This window comes from Pristiophorus japonicus, chromosome 16 (genome assembly GCF_044704955.1).
Source record: "Pristiophorus japonicus isolate sPriJap1 chromosome 16, sPriJap1.hap1, whole genome shotgun sequence".
Lineage (NCBI taxonomy): Eukaryota > Metazoa > Chordata > Chondrichthyes > Pristiophoridae > Pristiophorus > Pristiophorus japonicus.
In genome coordinates, this window is record NC_091992.1 from 51,481,206 (window position 1) to 51,507,220 (window position 26,015).

The window sequence follows — 26,015 nt, forward strand, 5'->3', positions numbered from 1 at the left end:
TCTTGCGTTTTGCATTGGAAGAGAAACGGTGAGATTCGCTTTCTTTTTACTTCTGTGTTTGAAAGCCTTTTAATATTTCTGCTTGGTGTTGGTCTGCAAGAACATTGCTTGGCACGTCCTCTATTTTTGCTGAGGCTGTAGCAGGAAGCTGAGCTTTCTGACGAACCTGTGGGGGCTCTGCTCTCTGATACCCCCTCGAGCTCTGTGCGTGGCATTGGCTGCATGTGAAGAAACGGGATCAATGGTTTAAGTGCTGGTCAGCTGGTAACCGACTTGAATCATAAGACTTGTATCAGATTAAAATAATAGATACATCTTCAACGGTTGGTCTTGAAGAAGAATTCATATTAACGTGATGGTACTTTGGGCTCATTGACCAGTTTCAGGGTTAACCTCAATGTTAACTGCAGTTATGACTGGACAATGGTGTCGGAGGCAGGTTGCCAACCAGTCCTCTCTGGCATGGCATTTTGTTATTCATTCTTGGGATATGGGCATTGCTGGCAAGGCCTGTATTTATTGCCCAACCCTAGTTGCCTTTGAGAAGGTGGTGGTGAGTTGCTGCCTTGAACCGCTGCAGTCCGTGTGATGGTACTCCCACAGTGCTGTTAGGGAGGAAGTTCCAGGATTTTGACCCAGCGATGATGAAGGAACAGCCGATATATTTCTAAATCAGGATGGTGTGCGACTTGGAAGTGATGTGTTGCTATGCAATTGCTGCCCTTGTTCTTCCAGGTGATGGAGGTCGCGGGCTTGGAAGCTGCTGCTGCAGATGTTGCATATTGTGCAGGAACGTGGGGAGGGCCATTACAACATATACGGGGCGTCACGGTGAGCGCGGGAGGAGGGGGGGTCACTTGGAGGGGGCTTTCACCATGAACACGGGAGGGAGGGTCACTGTGAGCGCGGGTGTAGGGGGGGTCGCTGTGTGGGAGGACGAGGAGTGGTCACTGTGAGCGTGGGGATAGGGGGGGGTCACCGTGAGCGTGGGGGGAGGGGGGGTCACCGTGAGCGTGGGGGGAGGGGGGGTCACCGTGAGCGTGGGGGAGGGGGGGGTCACCGTGAGCGTGGGTCACCGTGAGCGTGGGGGGAGGGGGGGTCACCGTGAGCGTGGGGGGAGGGGGGGTCACCGTGAGCGTGGGGGAGGGGGGGTCACCGTGAGCGTGGGGGGAGGGGGGGGTCACCGTGAACGTGGGGGGAGGGGGGGTCACCGTGAGCGTGGGGGGAGGGGGGGTCACCGTGAGCGTGGGGGAGGGGGGGTCACCGTGAGCGTGGGGGGAGGGGGGGGTCACCGTGAACGTGGGGGAGGGGGGGTCACCGTGAGCGTGGGGGAGGGGGGCCGGGGAGGGCGCAGGGTGTCGCGGGCGGGGGTCACGGTCAGCGCGGGGGGGAGGGGGGGGTCACTGAGCGCAGGGAGTGGGATATAAAAGTGAGCAGAAAAGAAGAAAGGTAGTGGACATAAAATACAGAAGCAGTAAAATTGACTGGGCTGGTGCTGCTTACTGTGCTCGGGCTCCGCGCGATGCACAAGGCCCAGGAAGAGCAATGCGTGTTTTGGGGCTGGACGTGTGAATTTGTGTTAGGTGGGTGCAGTAGAAAGACAGGTAAAGCCAAAGCAGCCACCCTTTTGCCTGTATGTACAATAGAGGCTTGGGGGCCAAAGGTTAAGCTGATGGTTGCATTAACTTGCATATTTCTCTAGTTACTGACTGATCGATCTTGCTGTTCTGGCATTAATGCACTAATGAGGCAGGCGCACCAAGAACAGACCTATCGAAACCTCCATGCCCAAGAGGTTCAAACAAAACCAATCAGCAAATAAAAAGTAGAATGTAAACAGAACTGTGTTGCCTCGGTTTTGTGTTTTGGAACATCTGGGGTGGTGGGTTGGATTGCCAGGGTCTGGGCTCACCTGGCTATAATTTGGACACCCCAGAGGTAGAGTAATAACGGGGTCTGTGAGTAACAAGGCAGTATCTCCACTAGGGAAGGGGGGTAAAAGGTAACTTTGGGTAGAGAGCAGGGCTCACCCACCAGGAGCACAGCGATCCCTTCGAGTCATACCACTACACGGTGGGGAAGTCCTGACTTTGGAAAGGGTATGGTGAAGGAAACTAAACTGAACATTGGGATTACCCGAAAAATAACTAAGAAATGTTTACACTGATTGATTGAAAGGCAGCTCAGAGGAGACCTTGTTGAATTTAAAGATTCTAAATGGTATGAATAACTGGAACTGGGGACAATAAAGTCCGAGGCATTGGGATTAACCCTGTGTATGATATTTCTTCTTGTGTTGGCAGGGCTCCTGGCTGCCGACGCAAACTCAGAAAATTACCCCCCACTGGTATATTATTGGCACTAAAAAAGTTTCTGAACATAATGAATCCTTGTGCCCGAACATCCTCATCGACCGTAAAAATATCTCTAGCAATTTCCTCCCAGGCAGACCAGCCATGTCCAGAGTTTCAGGTTAAATTTTGCTCCCGCTCTTTCGCGATCTCGTGGCCTCCCTCACCAACATTTATTGGCGTTGCGTGCGTTCCGTGACCCTCGGCGCTGCGTTTTCCAGTGTCCGCCCTTCCATGGAGCGCTGTGCCTCCATGCTCAGGTTCCTGTGCCTTGCCCCCTGCCCACCGAATGAGTGCTGCCCAGTTTACAGGTGCTGCCAAGTCTGATCCTGTCGTCGGCTGTTGGAGGGCCCAGGTGATACTGTGCAGGTGGCGGAGAACGTAAAGCAGAAAATATAATGGAGGAACAGGGAGATCAATCTTCCACATTTTCGGAACAAATATGGCCCCGCACCTTAGCCCTGCCTTGCCCCGCCCCCTGTCCCTGTCCCATTCCGAGGCCACATCCTCCAGTTCTCTCAAATGTTGCGAAACTCCAACCCCATTACATAAGAACATTAAAAAATAGAAGCAGGAGAAGACCATACGGCTCCTCGAGCCTGCTCCGCCATTTAATACGATCATGGCTGATCTGATCATGGACTCAGGTCCACTTCCCTGCCCGCTCCCCATAACCCTTTATTCCCTTATCACTCAAAAATCTGTCTATTTCCGCCTTAAATTTATTCAATGCCCAAGCTTCCACAACCATCTGAGAAGAAATTTCTCCTCATCTCCGTTTTAAATGGGTGGCCCCTTATTCTAAGATTATGCTCTCTCGTTCTAGACTCTCCCATCAGTGGAAACATCCTCTCTGTATCCACCTTGTCAAGCCCCCTAATAATCTTATACGTTTCTATAAGATCACCTGAATTCCAATGAGTAGAGACCCGACCTACTCAACCTTTCCTCATAAGTCAACACCCTCATCTCCGGAATCAACCTAGTGAACCTTCTCTGAACTGCCTCCAAAGCAAGTATATCCTTTTGTAAATATGGAAACCAAAACTGCACGCAGTATTCCAGTGTTCTGCTGTGTGTGGTCAGTCCTCGCCCCGTGTGGTGCCAGGCCAGTCCCAGAATACCTCCGAGCATCAGCCTCCCTCCTGAAAGGGCCCTGTTTTCCCTCTCTTGGCCGCAGATGGACTGATCCATGGCTCCAGGCCACACGGTCTCTCCCAGGCCATTGCGACTTCCATTCACCCCAAACCCCAGCCTAGACCTCTGTTCTCTTTCCCAATGTCCTAGTCTCTCTCTCTCTCTCTCTCTCTCTCTCTCTCTCTCTCTCTCTCTCCTGCGAATATTGATCAAGCTGTCACACCCACCCTCTGTCCTGATCGGTATTGGTTATCATCTTGCTTTGTACCCATTGTGTTCACAAAAGTAAGAGATGGAAGTTGTACATGAGTCAAAGGATATTTGTGACCGATATAGTGAGCCATTGGTGGACATAGAAGAGACTGAGGGAAAGACTTGGAGAGAGCAGTAGAGAAAGAATGTGAGAGTTTCAGGCAGACAGATATGGACAACACCATGAGAAAAGCAAGTGTGTTATTGAGTGGAACAAAAAAAATTAGAAAAAGAAACTAGACCAACACTGAGACATTGAATTATATAACAGTGTGTTACTGGGTATACATTCTGTGTAATGCAGCTGTCATTTACAAAATACTCCAACTCCCAGTGAATCGTATATTACACATAACATAAAAAAGAATACATTGTTGGGAAAGAATGCTCTCAGTATGTTAGAGAGAGCCACAGTGTGTATCGATAGAATGCACCAGTGTTTTATAAGATACATTCGTGAAGGGTTCAAAAACCAAGGGACACAGATTGAAGCCAGAGAACAGGAAAAAAAATGCAGATTTTTTTCTAGCATAAATGTAGACGAGAGTGGAATCAGTTACCAGTAAAGGCCTTTGGATAATAGAAATTCACGTGTTTCGAGAAGAGGGCTTGATGAATACGGCTAGGGGATGGGTAACTTCAGGACAATGAAAAGGGACCGGATTATTGCAGCAAATATCCTTTTGCTCGCTAACGATCTCTCCCTCTCTCCATTCCTCCTGCCCCCCCTCCCCCCCTCTCTTTCGCCCGCCCCTCCCTCTCTTTCTCCTTCCCCTCCCTTTTGCCCCCCCCCCCTTTCTTTAGAAACATAGAAAATAGGTGCAGGAGTAGGCCATTCTGCCCCTCGAGCCTGCACCACCATTCAGTAAGATCATGGCTGATCATTCACCTCAGTACCCCTTTCCTGCTTTCTCTCCATATCCCTTCATCCCTTTAGTCGTAAGGGCCATATCTAACTCCCTCTTGAATATATCCAATGAACTGGCATCAACGACTCTCTGCGGTCGGAAATTCCACAGGTTAACAACTCTGAGTGAAGAAGTTTCTCCTCATCTCAGTCCTAAATGGCTTACCCCTTATTCTTAGACTGTGTCCTCTGGTTCCGGACTTCCCCAACATCGGTAACATTCTTCCTGCATCTAACCTGTCCAGTCCCATCAGAATTTTATGTTTCTATAAGATCCCCTCTTATCCTTCTAAACTCCAATGTATGAAGGCCCAGTTGATCCAGTCTCTCCTCATTTGTCAGTCCTGCCATCCCAGGAATCAGTCTGGTGAACCTTCGCTGCACTCCCTCAATAGCAAGAACGTCCTTCCTCAGATTAGGAGACCAAAACTGAACAAAATATTCCAGGTGAGGCCTCATCAAGGCCTTATACAACTGCAGTAAGACCTCCCTGCATCTATACTCAAATCCTCTAGCTATGAAGGCCAACATACCATTTGCCGTCTTCACCGCCTGCTGTACCTGCATGCCAACTTTCAGTGACTGATGTACCATGACACCCAGGTCTCGTTGCACCTCCCCTTTTCCTAATCTGCCGCCATTCAGATAATATTCTGCCTTCATGTTTTTGCCCCCAAGTGGATAACCTCACATTTTTCACATTATACTGCATCTGCCGTGCATTTGCCCACTCACCTAACCTGTCCAAGTCACCCTCCAGCTTCTTGGCATCCTCCTTGGGTTTCTCTGCCCTCCACTTTTACTTTTCCTCTTTCTATCTTTTGCTTCTGCCCCCTTTCTACTTCTCGTTCTCTCCCTGCATAGGTTCCCATACCCCTGCCACAGTAGTTTAAACTCTCCCCAACAGCACTTCAAACACTCCCCCCTGGGACATTGGTTCCGGTCCTGCCCAGGTGCAGACTGTCCGGTTTGTACTGGTCCCACCTCCCCCAGAACCGGTTCCAATGTCCCAGGAATTTGAATCCCTCCCTTCTGCATCACTCCTCAAGCCATGTATTCATCTGAGCTATCCTGCGATTCCTACTCTGACTAGCATGTTGCACTGGTAGCAATCCTGAGATTACTTCCTTTGGAGGTCCTACTTTTTAATTTAACTCCTAGCTCCCTAAATTCACCTTGTAGGACCTCATCCTGTTTTTTATCTATATCGTTGGTACTTATATGCACCACGACAACTGGCTGTTCACCCTCCCCCTCAAATGTCCTGCAACCGCTCTGAGACGTCCTTGACCCTTGCACCAGAGAGACAAGATACCATCCTGGAGTTTTGATTGCGGCCACAGAAACGTCTATCTATTCCCCTTTAAATAGAATCCCCTATCACTATCACTCTCCCACTCTTTTTTTTCCTATCCTCCTGTGCAGCAGAGCCACCCATGGTGCCATGGACTTGGCTGCTGCTGCCTTCCCCTGGTGAGTCATCCCCCCCAACAGTACCCAAAACGCTGTATCTGTTTCTCCTCCCCCTCCTCTCTTCCTCCTCCCCCCCCTCCTCTCTTCCTCCTCCACCCCCCCCTTCCTCCTCCTCCAACCCCCCCCTCTCTTCCTCCTCCTCCAACCCCCCCTCTCTTCTTCCTCCTCCAACCCCCCCCTCTCTTCCTCCTCCACACCCCCCTCTCTTCTTCCTCCTCCACACCCCCCTCTCTTCTTCCTCCTCCACACCCCCCTCTCTTCTTCCTCCTCCACACCCCCCCCTCTCTTCTTCCTCCTCCACACCCCCCTCTCTTCTTCCTCCTCCACACCCCCCCTCTCTTCTTCCTCCTCCACACCCCCCTCTCTTCTTCCTCCTCCACACCCCCCTCTCTTCCTCCTCCTCCACACCCCCCCCTCTCTTCTTCCTCCTCCACACCCCCCTCTCTTCTTCCTCCACACCCCCCTCCCTCTTCCTCCTCCAACCTCTGACTGTCATTGGCACCAACAAAATGAGTGAGTCATGTCATAACTTTAATGGTAATGGACAATGACCTGTTGACTTGGATTGCCCGAGGTTGCTAATCTCCGGTGTGAAACGCCTGATAATGGTTGGGTTGAGTTCGGGCTAATCTCTGGCACTTTTCTATAATTGACCCGAAAGTTCTATGCAACATGAAAACGACTGCGTGCCATATTCAAATTGATTGACTGGATATTGTGGCACTATAATGCTCCAGGTCTGCTTCTATATTATGCCTGTTGTACATTCCAGCCCCCAATCTGAGTTCTTGACTCTGCTCCTACTGTATCTATAAAGATAAAATGTATGGAACAGAGATTTTACAATAGTTCATATATAGAAGCCGTCATGCCAGACTTGGCCAGTCTACAAACCGTTAATAGAAACCAACCGTCTGAGCCGCAGTATGTTGGGTATTAACTGTATTTTCTTTGCTTTCTGGCTCTAGCTCACAACGGTAGCTGAGAAGTCCCGGATCATCCAGCTTGAGGATGAACTCATTTTGAGGAACAGTGAGATTGAGGAACTGCAGCAGAGACTGAGAAACTCGAACCAGTCCGACACACCCGAGCACAGCCTCAGTCTGCAGTCCGAGGTTATCAAATTGCGAGAACAGTTATTATCGGTCAACAAGGTGCACCAAACTGAGAGCGTCTTGCTGAGAGAAAGCTACGAGATCAGATTGCAGGAAGCTCAGCAAGAAATTGAAAAGTTAAAGGCCACCAATGAGAAATACTCGCATGACATCAGTGACCTCCGCCAGAAGTTACACCAAGCAACTAAGGAGAACATGGAGATGATGGACAACTGGAAGAACAAATTGGACACCTTGGTGTCTGACCACCAGAAATCTCTGGAGGAACTTAAGATCTCACTGATTGCGGGCACAGATGTTCAGAACAGCGAGCTGGTGGAGCTTCGAGCCACCATCGAAAGCCTGAAGATGGAGCACCAGCTCGAATGGGAGAACCTTAAAGCCAAGCACGAGATTGAGATGGCACTCCACATAAAGGAAAAAGAGGACTTCAAGGTTAAGCTGCAGGAAGCCAAATATGAACTGGAAGAATGCAATTCAAGCTGGCGAAAGAAACTTGAGGTCACAGCAAGCCAACACCGCCAAGAGCTCCAGCTGACCACCGAGAACCTCCGGAATACTGAGCTGCGACTTGCTGAGCAGGAGAAGCTGCACGCTGGCTACAAAGACCAAACACAGGCCATCAGCTTCTTAAAGGAGCAGATCTCTTCAGCTGAGAGAAAAATGATGGGCTTCGAGGCGCTCCAGAAGTCTGAGAGCCAACGCCAGCAGGAATTTCAGCGCCTTCAGGAGAAGCTGCAAGCACTGGAGGCCCGTCATTCTTCTGAAGTATGAGCATTAAAAAAACACAATAAATATATCTCTGGTCTCTCTGTGGTAGGAGAAATCGTATTAGTATCGCTGAGCTCTGATTAAAATCAACCTTGAATATATCAAAGCAAAATTAACAAAGGATTTAATAATATTCAAGCTTAAAAGCATATTAAAGTAATAGACGTCTTCAGAATTTGATCTTGATTAAATATTAAATAGACAATGCCGTGGGCTTATTTTTATGTGGCGTCTGTATGTTAAGTTGAAGACCAATGTTGAGTTAAATGGCAGGAAAGAAAAACGTGTTTGCTTACGTGAAATGTAATTTAATGGTTCGTTCATTCTTCCAAATACAGTTACTGCACACTCTTTTGCGTTCTTAGTGCTGGAAATCACAACCAAGTGCTTGGGCCAATGAGCTACAGGAGGTTTAAAGAGGCAATTTTCAGGGTCTGCCTATGTCTCGGGAAGCTTATCCACTGAGTGGCTGAGCCTGGGGTTCACCCTCGCTGTGGGGCGAGTTGGCTGTTTACCAGACAGTGAAAGACATGCTACGGTTGCCCAGTGATGGCCCTGTTTTAAGGAGGAGAAAGTTGGCCTGCGTTCCCACTCCTGGTTGCGATCCAGCAACCATCTCGAGACTCATGTGTGAATAATGGTGGGGGGGGGTCAATGCCCTGGAACCGTACCTCAACAAAGAATCAACGGCAGGCGTGGAGGTAAGATAATGAATGAGAGCGCAGCCAATTTTGTCATCAAAGTGGGAAAAGCCAACACATGGACTCCAAGATGACTGAGTAAACTAACCTGGTCTCCACTCCAATTTCTGACAAGCTACCACTGTACGTGGAAAGAATTTGCATTGATATAACACCTTATCTCTTTAGAACAGCCAAAGTGCTTTACATCCCAAGGCTTACCTTTGTAGTTAGTGAAGGTGCAGCCAATGTGCACATGGAACGATGCCACAAACAGCAAAAGGGGAATTTTATGTCCACCTGACCAGGCAGATGTCTCACCTGAGAGATATTGGGGCTTCTATTGCCTGTCATTAACAGGGTGGTAACGCCTTAAAATGGAGTTGGAAGCCTTACCACCCACACAGACGGGCTACATTATTATGGTGGGCGCCCAAAGTGCTCGAGTGCTGGGTATCTAATATTTGGCTAGTTGCATCAGGGCGCCAGTTTGGTGCCTCGAAAATCGCCAGCCCCTAGCCACCTGGTCTCTGCGGTATGACCGATCGGCCAAAGGTTAAGGTCGAACCTCTTTACAATGCAATGCTCCCTTAGTACTGTGGTCCAGTGCCATTGTAGATTGGGTGCTTAAATCCACACTGGCGCTCGAACCCACAACCTTCGTCTCGGGAGCAAAAGTGCTGCCACTTCCCCAAGCGAGCATCAACATGCCGGAGAATACGAAAATTCAACTTCACAGCAACAACTTGGGAGTTCTCCACTGGCTCCAGATTGGAGCAAGAATCTTTCACACGAGTTTTATTTTTCAATTACTGCAGCAAGTTTGTGGCCAATAAAGTTGCACAGTCACTTGCACTAGCACTGAGCTGCACTCATCTGTACAAAAACTGTCCAGTCATCACTTCTAACTGGAGTCAAAATAAAGGCACTGCAGTAAATGCTGCACAGTTTCTGTGATAAACACCATGATTAATCTTTATTTTCAGTTACCGAAAGGCGCTGGACTCCACAGGACCCTTGCCAGCTTCTGCTGTCAGACACACCTTTCTTGGAGCTGACTCCGTGGGTTACTGCAGGGCCCTGCTGGTGGTAGGTCCCTGAGTGGTGCCACCTCGCATGACCCCAGCTGGCTGCAGTACACTGCCCGCGGTTGTTAAATTAACCACTGCCCTGAATTTTTAATGCATCGGGATTGTTCCAGGCTGGCATGGGGGAGGGGGGTGGAATTTGATGGAAGTGAGTAGCCTCCTCAGTACAACGCTGTGTTCAGAGTGTCAGCGGGTCTTGACTAAGGTGCAGACCTTGGTATGTGCATGTAGGCACTGGGCTTCAGCAAAAGGCATCGAGGCGTCTTTAAAATTGCCCATTTCCCAAGGGTGCAGGACTCCATCAGTTGCAGATATGTGACTATTTGTGCTCCATGATGCCAGGTTTTGCTGTGCAGAAAGGATAGCGCCCCAATCAGTGTGTGGACACTGATGTAAACTGAAACATCCTCTATATTAATGCCAGTTGTCCAAGTGCTCGCTATTCCTTCTAAATCCTCCAATAGTAGAACATTCAAGGGAGAGAGGGCAAGCTGGATGGATGAGTAATGGAGTATTCTGGCTATCTGCTTAGCCTTGCTTGAGGCCCATGGTCACCATGACAACCAACAGGCCAGAGGAGTGCTATAGTTAGGCCCATGTTGAAACCGGGGTGCTCATTGAAGAGTGTTTCAGAATCTTCAAAGCCATTCCATTGCCTGGATTGCTTGGTGGGTGCATAGGAGAGAAGGTATACATAGTGCCGCATGTTCCATAATACTGAGGGAAGCATCAACTCGCAGAACACCATGAACAAAAACATAATATTGTACACCGTCTGATCCACTGATGCCCCTTCTCTCTCCCTCCACCGATTGAGCCCATGTAATTTATGACCTTGGCCTGCTACCTTTACTACTACCAACTTGGGCCCAAACATTCATTTGGTAAAGTTCAGCACAGCACATTCTCTTTTTGAATAAGGCGAGTTCATGCACTAAATGTTAGCATGGTTGTTTTATTTGTTTTGGACTAAGGTGGATTTCGAGACTGATCAGATTTCTTCATGAGGATGGTAAAAGAACCACAGACAAGCCAACTCGATCCAATCCATTGCAGAAAAAACTTCACCTGAAAAGTGTAACAATATTTTTTTAAGTTGCAGTTTTCACACTAAGTTCACTTGCGTGTTCTCTCGCCTTTCCTCTCGTCGTCTGTTTCAGATTCCTTTACTATAATCATTGCTTCTGTCACTCCAGCTGTTTATTTTTAACCCCTCAATCGCTTATTGGTAACCGGGGCAGGAGAGGACGAGGAGCAGAACGGTGAGATTCAGAGTTCAACACCCCTGCAAAATAACACTGCATGTCCTAATGTGCATGGCTTTGCTCCAATGCTGCCACCTTTGGGCTGTTCCGGGAACAATGATGACTCCAAGTTCCTCTTGTCCTCTTTAGCGGTGATGCTCTCTTGCGGTTTTCGGGATGATCTGATCCTTCTCTGGAGCTGGTGGCTGGGCTAGTGCTTTACAACAAGCTGCGGCATCATTTACTTAGAGGTGGCACTGATGTCTTTATCTCTTGCTTGCTTTTACAAAGCTAACCGTGCTTCTAACTGTAACGTGTGCCAATCGGCCTTGCTCAGGAACAGTATATCACACATGCGGGCATTGCAGGCGGGAGTGTGTGCTGGGTGAGAGGCACTTCGTGATCCATGTATTTAATCTTTCCTTGTGCTTACCTTCTATGGTGTACACTTCTTAAAGGTACTGCCTTGGCTCTACCTCAATGTGCTCCCCAGCCCAAAGGTGTAACTGGCATGTTTTTTACAAGCGTTGGCCCGCTTGATGAAGGGTAATAGCCTTTATGCACAAACCAGCTTTGCACCAGTCCCTCAGCTGGCCATGGACGATGATGCCCCTATTCATCTCGCTGTCTGCTCAGGAATCTCGCCTTCAGAAATGCCAATTGTTACATTCTGCACAGGGGCACTAGTAGTAAATTGGAGGCTTGAGGGAAGTGGTTGGACATGCATCAACGGAGACCTTCACAACTGGATTTCCTCCCTCAAACTAGACTTGGTGGCTTCCTGCAATCTGATAGCCAAAGCATCCAGAGCAGGCGGGCAGGCGCTCAGTCGTCACATGTTACAGCCCCGTGCTCGCCAAGACTGATGGTGCTCCGTTATGTTAGCCAATTGGCCTCTGTGGGTGAACACTTTGTGTCCTGCACTCCTGCACAGCACTGATACATTCACCAGTTGTTCTCCATGAAGCATCCTCTGTTCCACGGGATCTGCCAAGTGGTCTTCATTATTAAGCAACACAGGAGCGGCAACAGGTGTAACGAAGGTCCTGCCCTCCCTGATGACTTGTGCACTTCACCAGGGGCTCTGTGGTAGTCCTGTGAAAGTGGGGCACTCCTGGTTTGAGGGGTACATGTAAATAAAAATGGTGATTTGTTGCTGTTCGGAAGGCTTCCTGTGCTGATCGTGGATGGACTTTATCTGCTGAGGGAGCACATGGATACACATTGGGCCCACAGAAGTGTTTGATCTCTGCTAACCAAGTTATGGGTCCTTTTGTATGACTGAGGATATTTTACTTTGAAGATTCTTTTGAGATGGTTACAAATAATGCATGCTTTCCAATGTGGATATTCTCCCTAATGATAAGGCCATGGGGAAAAGAACCTTATTTTACAAAGACAGACCATTGATTTGATAATCAACCAAATGGAGGCAGCCAGACACCTTCTATCTCCCTGGACATTTAGTGAAAGAACTTGTAAAAGGATCTGGGACTTCTTCAAAGAAACTTGCTTAGTGAGGTGTGAGAAGACACCGGACCAGGGACAGCCGAGTGGCAGACTCCAGTTCTTCGATTCGCCCAGTTTAACCATATTGCCAGGTCACTGTGGTGAGACAGCTCTGAGATGTGCACTTGCATCATAAAAGACTCCATTTACAGGACTCTTAAGGATCTCAACGGGCTGTGTGCTTTGGATTTCAGAAGATGATTACAGTATCAAGTTACAGTATTGCTGCTTTAACTTGCTTCCCGTGTAAATTTCTTTCTTGCAATAAACAATTGATAGTTTAGCCTGAAATACTTGGTCTGTCAGCATGGTGATTTTATAACTAACAGAGAAAGAACCTAGATTCAGCACTGCCACACTCACTGGGAGGAGCTGCATTCAGAGGGAGGGAGGGTCGGAGAATCAGTGTTCGTGTATTTAGACCCGTGTCTGACCCATGCTCGCTCGGAGTGTGACTCCCTGCTGGAAGCACGAAACCTACTCTGGGAGGGGAGGGATTTAAAGTGGCATCCCATGCGCTATCCAATGTAACGCTGCAGTAAAAGGTTAGACTTTTAACAATTCAGTCTGCAACGTCCCACTCAGCGCTCCCATGAGGTTACGTTTCAGGTCATCAGAGACATAAGCCTATTTATGGAAATTGCCTTTTGCGGTGAGCACTGATAAGAATGTTGGCAGACAGTCGGAACTGTAGCAGAGACTTTAACCCACACAATCCTGTTCATGAGCTTGTATAATTTAAAGGCCAATATGGCTTTCCTCCACGTTTGGCGGCAGCCGCGAACTACATTTGGGGAAATTATTAGCAGCACCATGTTGTCCACTGCTGGCTAACATGCCTGAGAGTATTAGAAGTGTCTGAGAGTGGAACATAAACCACGCCTTGTTCTGCTCCTGAAAGGATGCCAAGGTAGAAATGATAATTGACCCTTCTCCTATGGATGCTCCACGCATTTGTACGCAATTGCTCTCTGCTTATTGATGTTCCTGGCTTAATGACTGCATTAAAATAATGCAGAGGAATTCCATACGAGAGTGTTTAGTGTAGGAGACCACTAATTGTAATTTTGGCACTGTAGTTAGGCCTTTTGAACCTTGAGGGATAAAACAAGAGCTTGTATCTTGTCTGCCCCTCTCAGTAATCTCATTGATGTGTTCACAGGCCATGGACACCAATAACATCATGAAAGAGAAAATGAAAATGAAGCAGTCAATAGAAGGTAATTTTTGAAGTAATTTAGGATTTTTTCCACGTGTTACTTGCGTCACTTTCACACGGCCCCGAACACAACTCTTATTTTATCTGCTTGTTGCTTTGCCACCTTTAGATTTGTTAGACAAGCTCGGTAAAAGGGAAAAGGACGTTTCTTCAATGTCATCGCAGATTGAGTTATTAAAGACCCAGATCATTGGTAAGTCAGTTGACATCAATAGCCATTTTGTATCATGCTGATGGGGTATTGTCTTCATTATCTAAAGCATAATGAGAAAGAAGAGAGGAATACATAGTTTTCAAATTTGTTCTCCCCTTTATTATTTCCTTCTGTATTGTAATGTATTTGCTTCATGGGTTCTTTGCTTAAGAATTCATAGCAACACATTGCTATTAAGAACGAGTTGGTTTATTAGCAAAGGTTTAACAATCACACTACACATTACCAGTTCATCCACTCGGCTCATAACTACCTGCCTCATCGTGGATCCCCTGAACTCAACTGGCTGGGGTTTTATTGAGTCTTGTGAGCATCATGTGTGACTGGCTAAGCACACAACAGCTCTACAAACCTCTCTCAAGTGCATACATTACATGTATATAAAGTACTACAATGTAATTATTGAAAGTGAAGGGAAAGAAAAAGCTTATTAAGGTCTTGTTAACCACTTCTTAATCTCTACAATGTGCTTGCTGAACTCATTGGGGTAGAATCAGCCAGTTTGTTCCTCAAGGGAGAATAAATCTATAGTGTTCTCGTGTTAAAATCCTTTCATGGGCTCGTCCTTCCCCATCTCTGTGACCTCCTTCAGCCTTCCAACTCGCCGAGATCTCTGCATTCCTCTGTCCTCTTGTGTGTCCCCACTGCCTTTGCCCCACCATTGGCGGCCGTGCTTTCTAGACCCTAACCTCTGAAATTCTCTCCCCAATTCTCTTTGCCTCTCCAACCCCTCTCCTCCTTTAAGACACTGCTTAAAACCTACCTCTTTGTCCAAGGTTTAGGTCACCTGTTCTAATGTCTCCTTTTCTGGCTCCGTGTTAATTTTTGTGAAACGACCTGGGACGTTAAAATTGCAAGTTGTTGTTGCTTGGGTTGGAGTACCGGAGGATTATTGTCAGCTGTGTAACATGAATTACAAGCACTTTGTGGTCACCTCACTAACCTCTCCCACTGCCTGCTCCAGATCTTCCCTCTTCCAATCCTTTGTAAACCAAAGGCGCAAAATTCAAACTTTTCACATACCCCCTGTGCTTTATACAAGTGTTTGCACACCAGCTCAACTAGTTAATTCCCGACCTGTGGATTTAAAAATATAAGAAAAGGAGAAGAAGAGGGATGAAGAGATCCGATACTGCAAGTTTATGTCTGTCCAACCCTCGCTTATAATTGGCTACTGCATTTGGTAGAAACATAGAAAATAGGTGCAGGAGTTGGCCATTCGGCCCTTCGAGCCAGCTCCGCCATTCAATAAGATCATGGCTGATCATTCCCACAGTGCCCCTTTCCTGCTTTCTCTCCATACCCCTCGATCCCTTTAGCTGTAAGGGCCATATCTAACTCCCTCTTGAATATATCCAATGAACTGGCATCAACAACTCTCTGCGGCAGGGAATTCCACAGGTTAACAACTTTCTGAGTGAAGAAGCTTCTCCTCATCTGAGTCCTAAATGGCTTACCCCTTATCCTTAGACTGTGTCCTCTGGCTCTGGACTTCCCCCAACATCGGGAACATTCTTTCCACATCTAACCTGTCCAGTCCCGTCAGAATCTTATACGTTTCTATGAGATCCCCTCTCATCCTTCTAAACTCCAGTGAATAAAGGCCCAGTTAATCCAGTCTCTCCTCATATGACAGTCCAGCCATCCCGGGAATCAGTCTGGTGAACCTTCGCTGCACTCCCTCAATAGCAATAACGTCCTTCCTCAGATTAGGAGACCAAAACTGAACACAATATTCCAGGTGAGGCCTCACCAAGGCCCTGTACAACTGCAGTAAGACCTCCCTGCTCCTATACTCAAATCCCCCAGCTATGAAGGCCAACTTGCCATTTGCCTTCTTCACTGCCTGCTGTACCTGCATGCCCACTTTCAGACTGATGAACCATGACACCCAGGTTTCGTTGCACCTCCCCTTTTCCTAATCTGCCGCCATTCAGATAATATTCTGCCTTCGTGTTTTTGCCCCCAAAATGGATAACCTCACATTTATCCACATTATGCTGCATCTGCCATGCATTTGCCCACTCACCTAACCTGCCCAAGTCACCCTGCAGCCTCTCACCGTCCTCCTCACAGCTCACATTGCCACCCAGTTTAGTGTCATCTGCAAACTTGGAGATATTACACTCAATTCCTTCATCTAAATCGTTAATGTATATTGTAAAGAGCTGGGGTCCCAGCACTGAGCCCTGCGGCACCCCACTAGTCACTGCCTGCCATTCTGAAAAGGACACGTTTATCCTGACTCTCTGCTTCCTGTCTGTCAACCAGTTCTCTATCCACGTCAGTACATTACCCCCAATACCATGTGCTTTGATTTTGCACACCAATCTCTTGTGCGGGACCTTGTCAAAAGCCTTTTGAAAGTCAAAATACACCACATCCACTGGTTCTCCCTTGTTCACGCTGCTAGTTACATCCTCAAAAAATTCCAGAAGATTCGTCAAGCATGATTTCCCTTTCATAAATCCATGCTGACTTGGTCCGATCCTGTCACTGCTTTCCAAATGCGCTGCTATTTCATCCTTAATGATTGATTCCAACATTTTCCCTACTACTGATGTCAGGCTAACCAGTCTATAAATACCCGTTTTCTCTCTCCCTCCTTTTTTTAAAAGTGGTGTTACATTAGCTACCCTCCAGTCCATAGGAACTGATCCAGAGCCGATAGACTGTTGGAAAATGATCACCAATGCATCCACTATTTCTAGTGCCACTTCCTTAAGTACTCTGGGATGCAGACTATCAGGCCCCGGGGATTTATCGGCCTTCAATCCCATCAATTTCCCTAACACAATTTCCCGCCTAATAAGGATATCCTTCAGTTCCCCCTTCTCTCTAGACCCACTGTCCCAGAGTACATTCGGAAGGTTATTTGTGTCTTCCTTCGTGAAGACAGAACCGAAGTATTGGTTCAATTGGTCATTTCTTTGTTCCCCATTATAAATTCACCTGAACCCAACTGCAAGGGACCTATGTTTCTCTTCACATATTTATAGAAGCTTTTGCAGGCAGTTTTTATGTTCCCTGCAAGCTTCCTCTCGTACTCTATTTTCCCCTTCTTAATTAAACCCTTTGTCCTCCTCTGCTGAATTCTAAATTTCTCCCAGTCCTCAGGTTTGTTGCTTTTTCTAGCCAAATTATATGCCTCTTCCTTGGCTTTAACACTCTCCTTAATTTCCCTTGTTAGCCATGGTTGAGCCACCTTCCCCGTTTTATTTTTACTCCAGACAGGGATGTACAATTGCTGAAGTTCAATCATGTGATCTTTAAATGTTTGCCATTGCTTATCCACCGTCAACCCTTTAAGTATCCTTTGCCAGTCTATTCTAGCCAATTCACGCCTCATACCGTCGAAGTTACCTTTCCTTAAGTTCAGGACCCTAGTTTCCGAATTAACTGTGTCACCCTCTATCTTAATAAAGAATTCTACCATATTATGGTCACTCTTCCCCAAGGGGCCTTGCACAACAAGATTGCTAATTAGTCCCTTCTCATTACACATCACCCAGCCTAGGATGGCCTGCTCTCTAGTTGGTTCCTCGACATATTGGTCTAGAAAACCATCCCTAATACACTCAATGTTTCATGCAGTGGGTTTGACTGGTTGTGTAGATCACCTAGATATAGATGTTATCGCGTGAGGTTAGTAATCACATTTTCTGTTTCCACAGCTCTAGAACACAAGTCCAAATCTTCCGAGAGAAAGGCCGATGCAACGACAAAGGAGAAAGTCAAACTGGAAATGGAGCTGGAAGCGCTGACCCGGAAATCTCATGATGCTTCAGGACAGCTGGTCCTCATTAGTCAAGAGCTGCTGAAAAAGGAAAGGTGAGAGTTGTTGGTCTTCATCGCTAAAAAGATGTGTGTATGGGGGTTGGAGGGGAAGCAACTAAGTATCCAACGGCAAAGCCAATCAGACATGACTAAAAGTAGGGGTGGCGGGGGCCAGATGGCTGAGAGAAGCTGTACAAACATGACTGAGTAACCAGGGAAGAGAAAATGCACCTGTACAAGTGTAATGACTCATGAAACTGGTTACTGTAAACTCACTCAGGTGTAACCTGATCCATCTTTATTCCAGCCCAAGAGTGCCAGCTTGACAAAGACACACAGCTTATAGACAGGTGACCAAGCACACATGCCACATGCGTACAGTCCGATGATCTCCGACCGCGGCGCCCTCTGGTGTTTGGTGACCCCCAAGCATTAATACATAACAACAAGTACTTGCAGTTTCTGCTGATTTTTCAGCAACGTCAGTATCCTCGCTAGGGCCATTATCCCCAGCATCGAAGCACTGACCACGCTCGATCAGCTCCGCTGGCTGGGCCACATCGTCCACATGCCTGACACGAGGCTCCCAAAACAAGTGCTCTACTCGGAGCTCCGACACGGCAAGCAAGCCCCAGGTGTGCAGAAAAAATGCTTCAAGGACACCCACAGAGCCTCTTTGAAAAAATGTCACATCCCAACTGACACCTGGGAATCCCTGGCCCAAGACCGCCCAAAATGCAGGAAAAGCATCGAGGAAGACGCTGAACACCTTAAGTCTCTTCGCTGAGAGCAAGCTGGAGCCAAGTGTCGACAGCGGAAGGAGCGTGCGGCAACCCAGGCTCCCCACCCACCCGCTCCTCCAACCACTGTCTGCCCCACCTGTGAGAGACTGTAGGTCCAACATTGGACTCTTCAGTTACCTGAGAACTTGTTTCCAGTGTGGAAGCAAGTCATCCTCGACTCCGAGGGACTGCTAATGATGAAGCAGTTAAACATACCAAGTGTGCTGTAGACTCATCAATGCAACAAACAATGCCGTAGGACAGCTAGTATTCATGCTATTTGTAAACTTGTGACTATTTTGTACTGTAAGTAATAGCAAGTGTTCCTGAGCTGAGAGCAGCTGTAGTCAGTAGTGATAGTAAATCTCAGCAGTCCTGTGGGTGACGTACTAATCCTCTGCACATAATTATTCACAATGCAAAGTTCACGTTGTAACAGAATTGTGTGCTATGCCTTTGCCTTCTCAAGATCAGATATGCTGCATCACAACAATGTAACCAATGGCATTGACGTCATTGGTACGCATGCCCTGGTCACACTCCCATCGGGACAGCCTGGTATTTTCTCCAATCTCCTTGGTGCTCCACACATGTCTCACCTTCTCCTGTGTCCTGCATGCTATCCTGTCTGCTTCAAGATACTTTATGGATCTTGGTCCTTTCACTGCTGGAACACTGACTCCTGAATATAATGTACGCATGAATCAAGCCTGAGCAATTATGCTGAACTTGTATTGAACCTTGCTTAGACCACACTTAGAGTACTGCGTACAATTCTGATCGCCATATTATAAAAAGGATATCGAGGCATTGGAGAGGGTGCTGAGAAGGTTCACAAAGATGATAACCAGAAATGCGAGGGTATACCTATCAGGAAAGGATGAACAGGCTTGGGTCTCTTTTCTCTTGCAAAGAGAAGGCTTGAGGGGTGACCTAATAGAGGTCTTTAAAATGATTAAAGGTTTTGATAGAGTAGGTACAGAGAGTGTATTTCCACTTGTGTGGAAGAGCATAACAGAGGCTTGTGTGGAAGAGCATAACTAGAGGTCATCAATATAAGATAATCACCAAGAAATCCAATAGCGAATTCAGAAGAAATTTATTTACCCAGAGAGTAATGAGAATGTGGAACTTGCTACCACAGGGAGTGGTTCAGGCAAATAGTATTGATGCATTTAAGGGGAGGCTAGACAAGCATATGAGGGGAAGGGAATAGAGGGTTATGCTGATAGATAGATAAGGAAAGACAGGAGGAGGCTCGAGTGGAGCATAAACACAGCATGGACTGGTTGGGCCAAATGGCCTGTTTCTGTGCTGTATATCCTATGTAATCCAATTGGGAACGGATCTAGTTAATTGCTACTATACATACTCTTAACGCACAATTAATGCCAGCCATTGTGTTAATATAAATTATACCCATTTATTCCCAAAAACAAATTTAGCGACTGCTCCATAAACACTAACCTGCTAAATTACTAAACCTTAACAGCAGGTCCCACAATGAAATGAATGATTAGGTAATATTTTTGCAATGTTAGTTGAATTCTCCTGGTACCCTGACCCAAAAAAACAGATCAATTTATTTATCTCATTTCATTTGCTGTTTATGTACAACAGCAACTTGCATTTATATAGCGCCTTTAATGTAGAAAAATGTCCCATCAGACAAAAATTACACGACAAGACAAATAAGGGGATATTAAGAAGGGTAACTAAAGCCCACTTCTTTGACCAAACTTTTAAAGAAGAGTTTAGTGGAAGTTGGAGGTGGATGGGGTTTGGGAGGGAATTCCAGAGCTTCGGTGGTCGATGTTAGAGGTGAAAGTTGGTGGTCTTTGTGAAGGAGACCATATAGGGTCGGAAGCTCGGATAAGCATCAAATAGGCCGCCAAGGTTGCAAACAGTCAGATTCAACCTGAGACAGTAGCCAGGGGGGAGGTTGGATCGGTAGTGAGGGAAAGGAGTTGTGGCAGGGGCCAAAGTTGATGGCTTTTGTCTTCCTAATTTTTAACTGGAGGAAATTGTGGGTCATTCAGAACTAGATGTTCGACAAGCAGTCTGACAACACCGAGTCAGTGGAGGGGTTGAGAGAGGTGAGGTGCAATGACAGAGCATCCCAAGAAATTCAGGCCCATGTCATTGGAACGTGTAGATGAGAAATAGGAGTAGGCCAAGAATAGATCCTTGAGGGACTCCAGATTACCTCTGTGTGAGAGCAGGAAGAGATGCTGGGGATGCTCTGGCTACCATTGGGCCGGTAAGCCTGGAACCGGGTGAGGGCAGTGCCACTGAACTGGACAACGGAGCAGAGACATTAGAGGAAGGTGGTGTGGTCGACCATGTCAAAGGATGCAGGAAGTCCAAGGTAGGATAGTGCATTTACACTCATTTACAGCGGTAACAACGAGCTGTTTCAGTGCTGCAGCGGGCATGGAAACCTGTTTGGAGAGATTGAAACTTAGAGTTGTGGGAAAGATTGGCATAGATTTGGAAAGCAATAATATGTTCAAGGAATAAAAAACAGAAAATGCTGGAAACACTCAGCCGGTCAGGTAACATCTGTGGAGAGAGAAACCGAGTTAACATCTCAGCTCGATAACTGGTCATAGACCTGAAACGCTAACTCTCTTTCTCGCTCCACAGATGTTGAGTGTTTCCAGCATTTTCTGTGTTTATTTCAGATTTCCAGCATCCGCTGTATTTTGCTTTATATGTTCAAGGACTTTGGAGAGGAAAGAGAGGTGGGCGATAGCGCAAGTCGAGAGGAGCCGTGGGTAAGTTTTTCAACCGGTGGTTGTGGCAGGTTTGAAAGGGAGTGGGACTGCAGCCGACGAGAGGGAATCTTTTACAATAGCGATTAGCATGGGAACTGGCAAGGGCAGTTGGCAGGGTGGTCAGCAGTTTACTGGGAACAGAGCAAGGTGGATAAGGTGAGTTCAGAGGGCATGAAGGGAGATAGAAGCAAAACTAAAGCAAGACATGGGTTTAGGGCTAGGGCAGGGGAGATTTGGCTTGGGATAAGGTGGGTGGGGGAAGGGGAAGCAACAGAGGCAGCTGAACAGAGAGGCTCAATCTTGTGACGAGGAAATCCATGAGCCCCTCGCATTTGTTGGAGGTGAGGGAGGCGGGGGAGAGGGGTTTAAGATGATGTTTGGTAGTGAAGAAGAGAAGCTGTGGATTATCTCTCCAGTTTGATCCTGCAAGTTGACTGCCTTGTTTGCCAACTAAACAAAAAATGTTCATTTAAAGCCTATGTTTTCTGACTTGTGTTATTTTACTGTCGGCACAACCTGCTTAAAATTAATGGTTACCGATGGTCTTAAAATAATGCGGATTGAAAAATCCGAGGTTAGTTTACTATCCAGCTTGTAGGACATCAAATATCATGTCGGATTTTGGAGTCACTGTGGCAGAGATACTTGATAAGTTAAAGGGACTGAAGACTAATAAACTCCCCAGGTCAGGTGATACATAATCCTGCGGTGCTGAAGGAGAATAAGGAGGAAATTTATGGGGCATTGACTGTCATCATGAAGGAATTGCTGGGCATTGGGAAAGTTTTACAGGACTGAAAGCAAGAAAACTTAATAGAAATGGTAACCAATTCACTGCAGGCAACTGTAGACCCATTGGACAAATATTAGTAAGAAAGGCCCTTGCTGATTTGGAAGCTCTCCTTTCTAGTGAATGGAAGTGGTTTTGCACTGTTTCATCGATTCTTGATGAATCAATTGGATCTATCGGCATAGCTAAATTAACAGCATTTGGTTATTTGAGCCAATCATAGTTTCCTGCCCTACGAGAACACGCTCTGGGAGAATCGTTGAGGAAATTCCCGATTTAGGAACCGTAATTTAGGCAGAAACCCCGTATAAAGCTAGTAAACGGGGTTTCAGCCGATTATCCGTTTGTTACAGAGGCCAATTGGGAAAACTCCCAAGGAAATTTTTGGCAATGTTTGCGGGCATGACGCTTCGAGAGCTGTAATTTTGGAGTACGCAAGACTTTTAATTAGGTTAGGAAGAACTTTACTCTGTGATAAATGTTTGGAACCATGTGCTAAGAAAGATAGTAGGAACAAAAGCACTGGAGTGTTGAAAATGTTGTTCAACGCTCATCTGGGAGAGTTAGGATACTGAAGGGATGAATTTTAATGGTTCAAATGGAATGTTCTTGTCTTTGATTGAACTTCAGTTCTGATATTCATTGTTTAAATGCTGGATCACCCCAGGCTTATTGTCTTTTATCCTAACCGTGTTCCTCACCACCTTCACCAGGCAGATATTGGCAGTTTTCTGTTTGATTGTAGTCTTGGCTCAGACTAACAGTGTCATGATCAGGTACGCACTCTATCTGAACTGTATCAAAATGCTTGCACACTGACAATTAGTGCTTTTCTCCCCCTTAAACTTCCACACATGCCTCTCATTGCTGAATCTTTCAATTATCCATGAAACTAGGAATCTAAACGAACTACGCTCATTGCTATTGGAGACCAACCGTCACACCTGTGGAGGGGAAAAGGACCTCAACAGGGAAGTTCATAAAGCTGAGTGGAGAATGAAGGAACAGAAGCTACAGGAAGACATCAGGGTCCTCCGAGAGAAACTATATGTTCTTGTGAGTAAACGGCAGCTCCTTGGGTCAATAATTATCTTCAATCTAGAAGGTGCAATTTAGATCATTGGCTGTAGGATCGGTGACCCTAGGGATCAGTTGAGTTTGGTTTGACCTCAGCTGTTATGTTTGCTAAACCAGGGTCAAGCTTATGAGGAAAATCTGAGTTTCTTTTGTCGCTTTCAGATTTCTTGAGGATGAATTGCTTTTATTTTGACGAGATATCCAAATTAACTTTGTATCTGCAGGTTCTGTGGTCCAAATCTGGCTTCCATGCTTACTGGATGTTAGTGAGCTGATCAAAAATGGCTGGAGCACAGGAAGGCCAGATGAAGTCGGGCAGTCTCGTGGAAGTATCAGTCAGGGTTCGATAGCGCACCCTGGTGGCTAGTTATGGGATGGCCATAGCAGAGGCTTGAGTCAAGGGTTGGCTATTGGTCTTCTCAACTATCCAATGTGTTGCATGAGCACTTTGAACCTTGGGGAGAGGGGGCGGGGGGAGGGGGGAGGGGGAGGATATTAACATTAAAATGGAATGGGGAGCACAGTTGTGTCAAACTCGGGAGGTTTTAGTTAGTGGCTGAAGGTTACATCTTCCTACTGATCTGCAGTATGTACAGAGACTTTGCGACACTGGAACACCTATAAATGGAAAAGTGACACCAAAACTTGTTGAGCATAAGCCGCAGTTATTGATTGTTTTAAATGATTTTTTGGTCAACCTTTGTGCCCGTTAAGGGATGTCAGCGCTGGGAATGAAAACCGTTTCCATTTTGTGCAGCATTGAGCATTCCAAGGGGAGCTACTGCATGGTTTAGATGAATTGTGTGATGAGCATTTTTCTGAGGCTGGAATTGACAAATTGGTGAACCAGAATAAGGGGGGCTGTGGGCTATATAATGCAAGACCTTTAGGAATATCGGTTTTGTGACGTAGAAGCTATAAGTTATTATTGATAGTGAATTAGGAAAAAAAAAATTACTCTTGTGTTATATTATTGTCTAGATCAGCTTCATAACAGAGAGAGACAAAGAGAGAAAAAGGACAGCCCATTTTACCAAGGTATATGTAAATGATGCAGCGGGGTTTATGCTGGAATCCTGAGCTGATTAAAGGGTCATGGCAGAGTGCTTTAATTAACTCACTATCTTCCATTTCATAAATCCTGCCCGATATTCACTGTATGCATCAACAATATTCCTTAGAGGTTCCCAGTTTGGGCTGAAGCACTTTTTTTTTGTTCTGCTTTTTCTTGGTACTTCATTGGCTGTAAAGCGCTTTGGGATGTCCTGAGGTTGGGAGAGGCACTATATTAATGCAAGTTATTCCATTCTTTCTAGTGACAGGAATTTTGAGTTTGTTTTTTAAAGTGCAGCACTTTTATTCTGCTTGTTGCTGGTGTGGCTTGTTTTTGTTACAAATTTACAATAAGTTTTCTTTTTGCAATGCAAACATTTCCAAGAAATAATAACTGCTGTCCGACCTTAGATTTTACTCAATCATGTATTGACTGGGAATACTGTATTCCAAATTGATGATTTTCCATTGGTATCAAGACTCATTTAAGCCTACTAGCCCCAGAATTCTAAAAGCAACATTTCTCTCAACCCAATCTAAATTTAACAGTGCTGGGGTACAGGCAGTATCATCCCAATGGAGGGTGGTCTTACCCATGCTGTTGGGACTGGCCGTGCCGATGTAATCACCACACATTATAGAGCAGTTTCTCCCTCGCTGAGCAGTATGGGTAAGCTCTGCCTCCATTTGTACAGAACTTACTTCCTTTCTCTTGGTCCATAACAGGAGAAAGGTAGATAAGGTGAACAAAAGTAATGAAGAAGGGGGAACAAAAAACTGAAAGGGAAAACAAAGTAAGTACTTCATATGCTGGATGTTGACTCCACCGCATAGTGAAGCCACCAGTACACTTTACCGAAATCATTGCGGCAAACCGATTTCTGTTCGAAATCTCTCATACTAAAGAACATAAAAAATAGGAGCAGGAGTAAGCCATTTGGCCCCTCGAGCCTGCTCCGCCATTCAATAAGATCACGGCTGATCTTCTACCTCAACTCTACCTGCCCACATTATCCCCATATCCCTTAATTCCCCCAAATTTATCGACCTCTGCCTTGAATATATTCAACAACTGAGCATCCACAGTCCTCTGGGGTAGAGAATTCCAAAGATTCACTATCCTTTGAGTGAAGAAATTTCTCCTAATCTCAGTCCTAAATGGCCATCCTCTTATTCTGAGTCTGTGACTCCTGGTTCTAGATTCCCCAGCCAGGGGAAACATTTTCTCAGCATTAACCCTGTCAAGCCCCTTAAGAATTTTATGTTTCGATCAGATCACCTCTCATTCTTCTGACTCTAGGGAATATAGGCTTAGTCTCCTCAAAGGACAATCCCCCCCCATCCCAGCAACCAGTCGAGTGAACCTTCGTTGCACTCCCTCGAAGGCAAGTATGTCTTTCCGTAGGTAAGAAGACCAGAACTGTGCACAGCTCAAAGAAGGTTCAAATGAAATAGAATTTGTTTTATTTTAAAGAGCTGCCTAATGCGGATCTGTGTGACAGTGATTTCTCTCTCCTGTTTTAGGGTACTGAAAAATACAAACCGGACCAGAAGCGACGCCCAGCCTCACTGCAGGACACTGAGACAGACACTGAAATCTCCAAACTGCAGCACAGACTGGTGAGCACGGAGGAGACCTTGCGGAGTGCCCTGGAGCAGAACCAGCAGATGGAGAAACTCATGGAAGCCATGCAGGCAAGAACCCAGATCCTCCCTAAATCTCCCTACCACTCTCTCCTCCTTTATGATGCTCCTTAAAACCTACTGCTTTGACCAAGCCATTGGTTACATGTGCTATT

General features: G+C 46.4%; 1 protein-coding gene across 1 annotated transcript in view; it reads left to right on the plus strand.

The window, feature by feature from the left end:
• Nucleotides 1-26,015, plus strand: part of clip2 (CAP-GLY domain containing linker protein 2) — a 173,088-nt gene that overhangs the window by 131,043 nt on the left and 16,030 nt on the right. Inside the window, exons 9-14 of the mRNA XM_070856805.1 lie at nucleotides 7,089-8,003; nucleotides 13,690-13,747; nucleotides 13,856-13,939; nucleotides 17,635-17,791; nucleotides 22,983-23,142; nucleotides 25,741-25,911. Of these exons, the coding sequence (XP_070712906.1) occupies nucleotides 7,089-8,003; nucleotides 13,690-13,747; nucleotides 13,856-13,939; nucleotides 17,635-17,791; nucleotides 22,983-23,142; nucleotides 25,741-25,911 (1,545 nt within the window). The remainder of the gene's footprint in view (nucleotides 1-7,088; nucleotides 8,004-13,689; nucleotides 13,748-13,855; nucleotides 13,940-17,634; nucleotides 17,792-22,982; nucleotides 23,143-25,740; nucleotides 25,912-26,015) is intronic.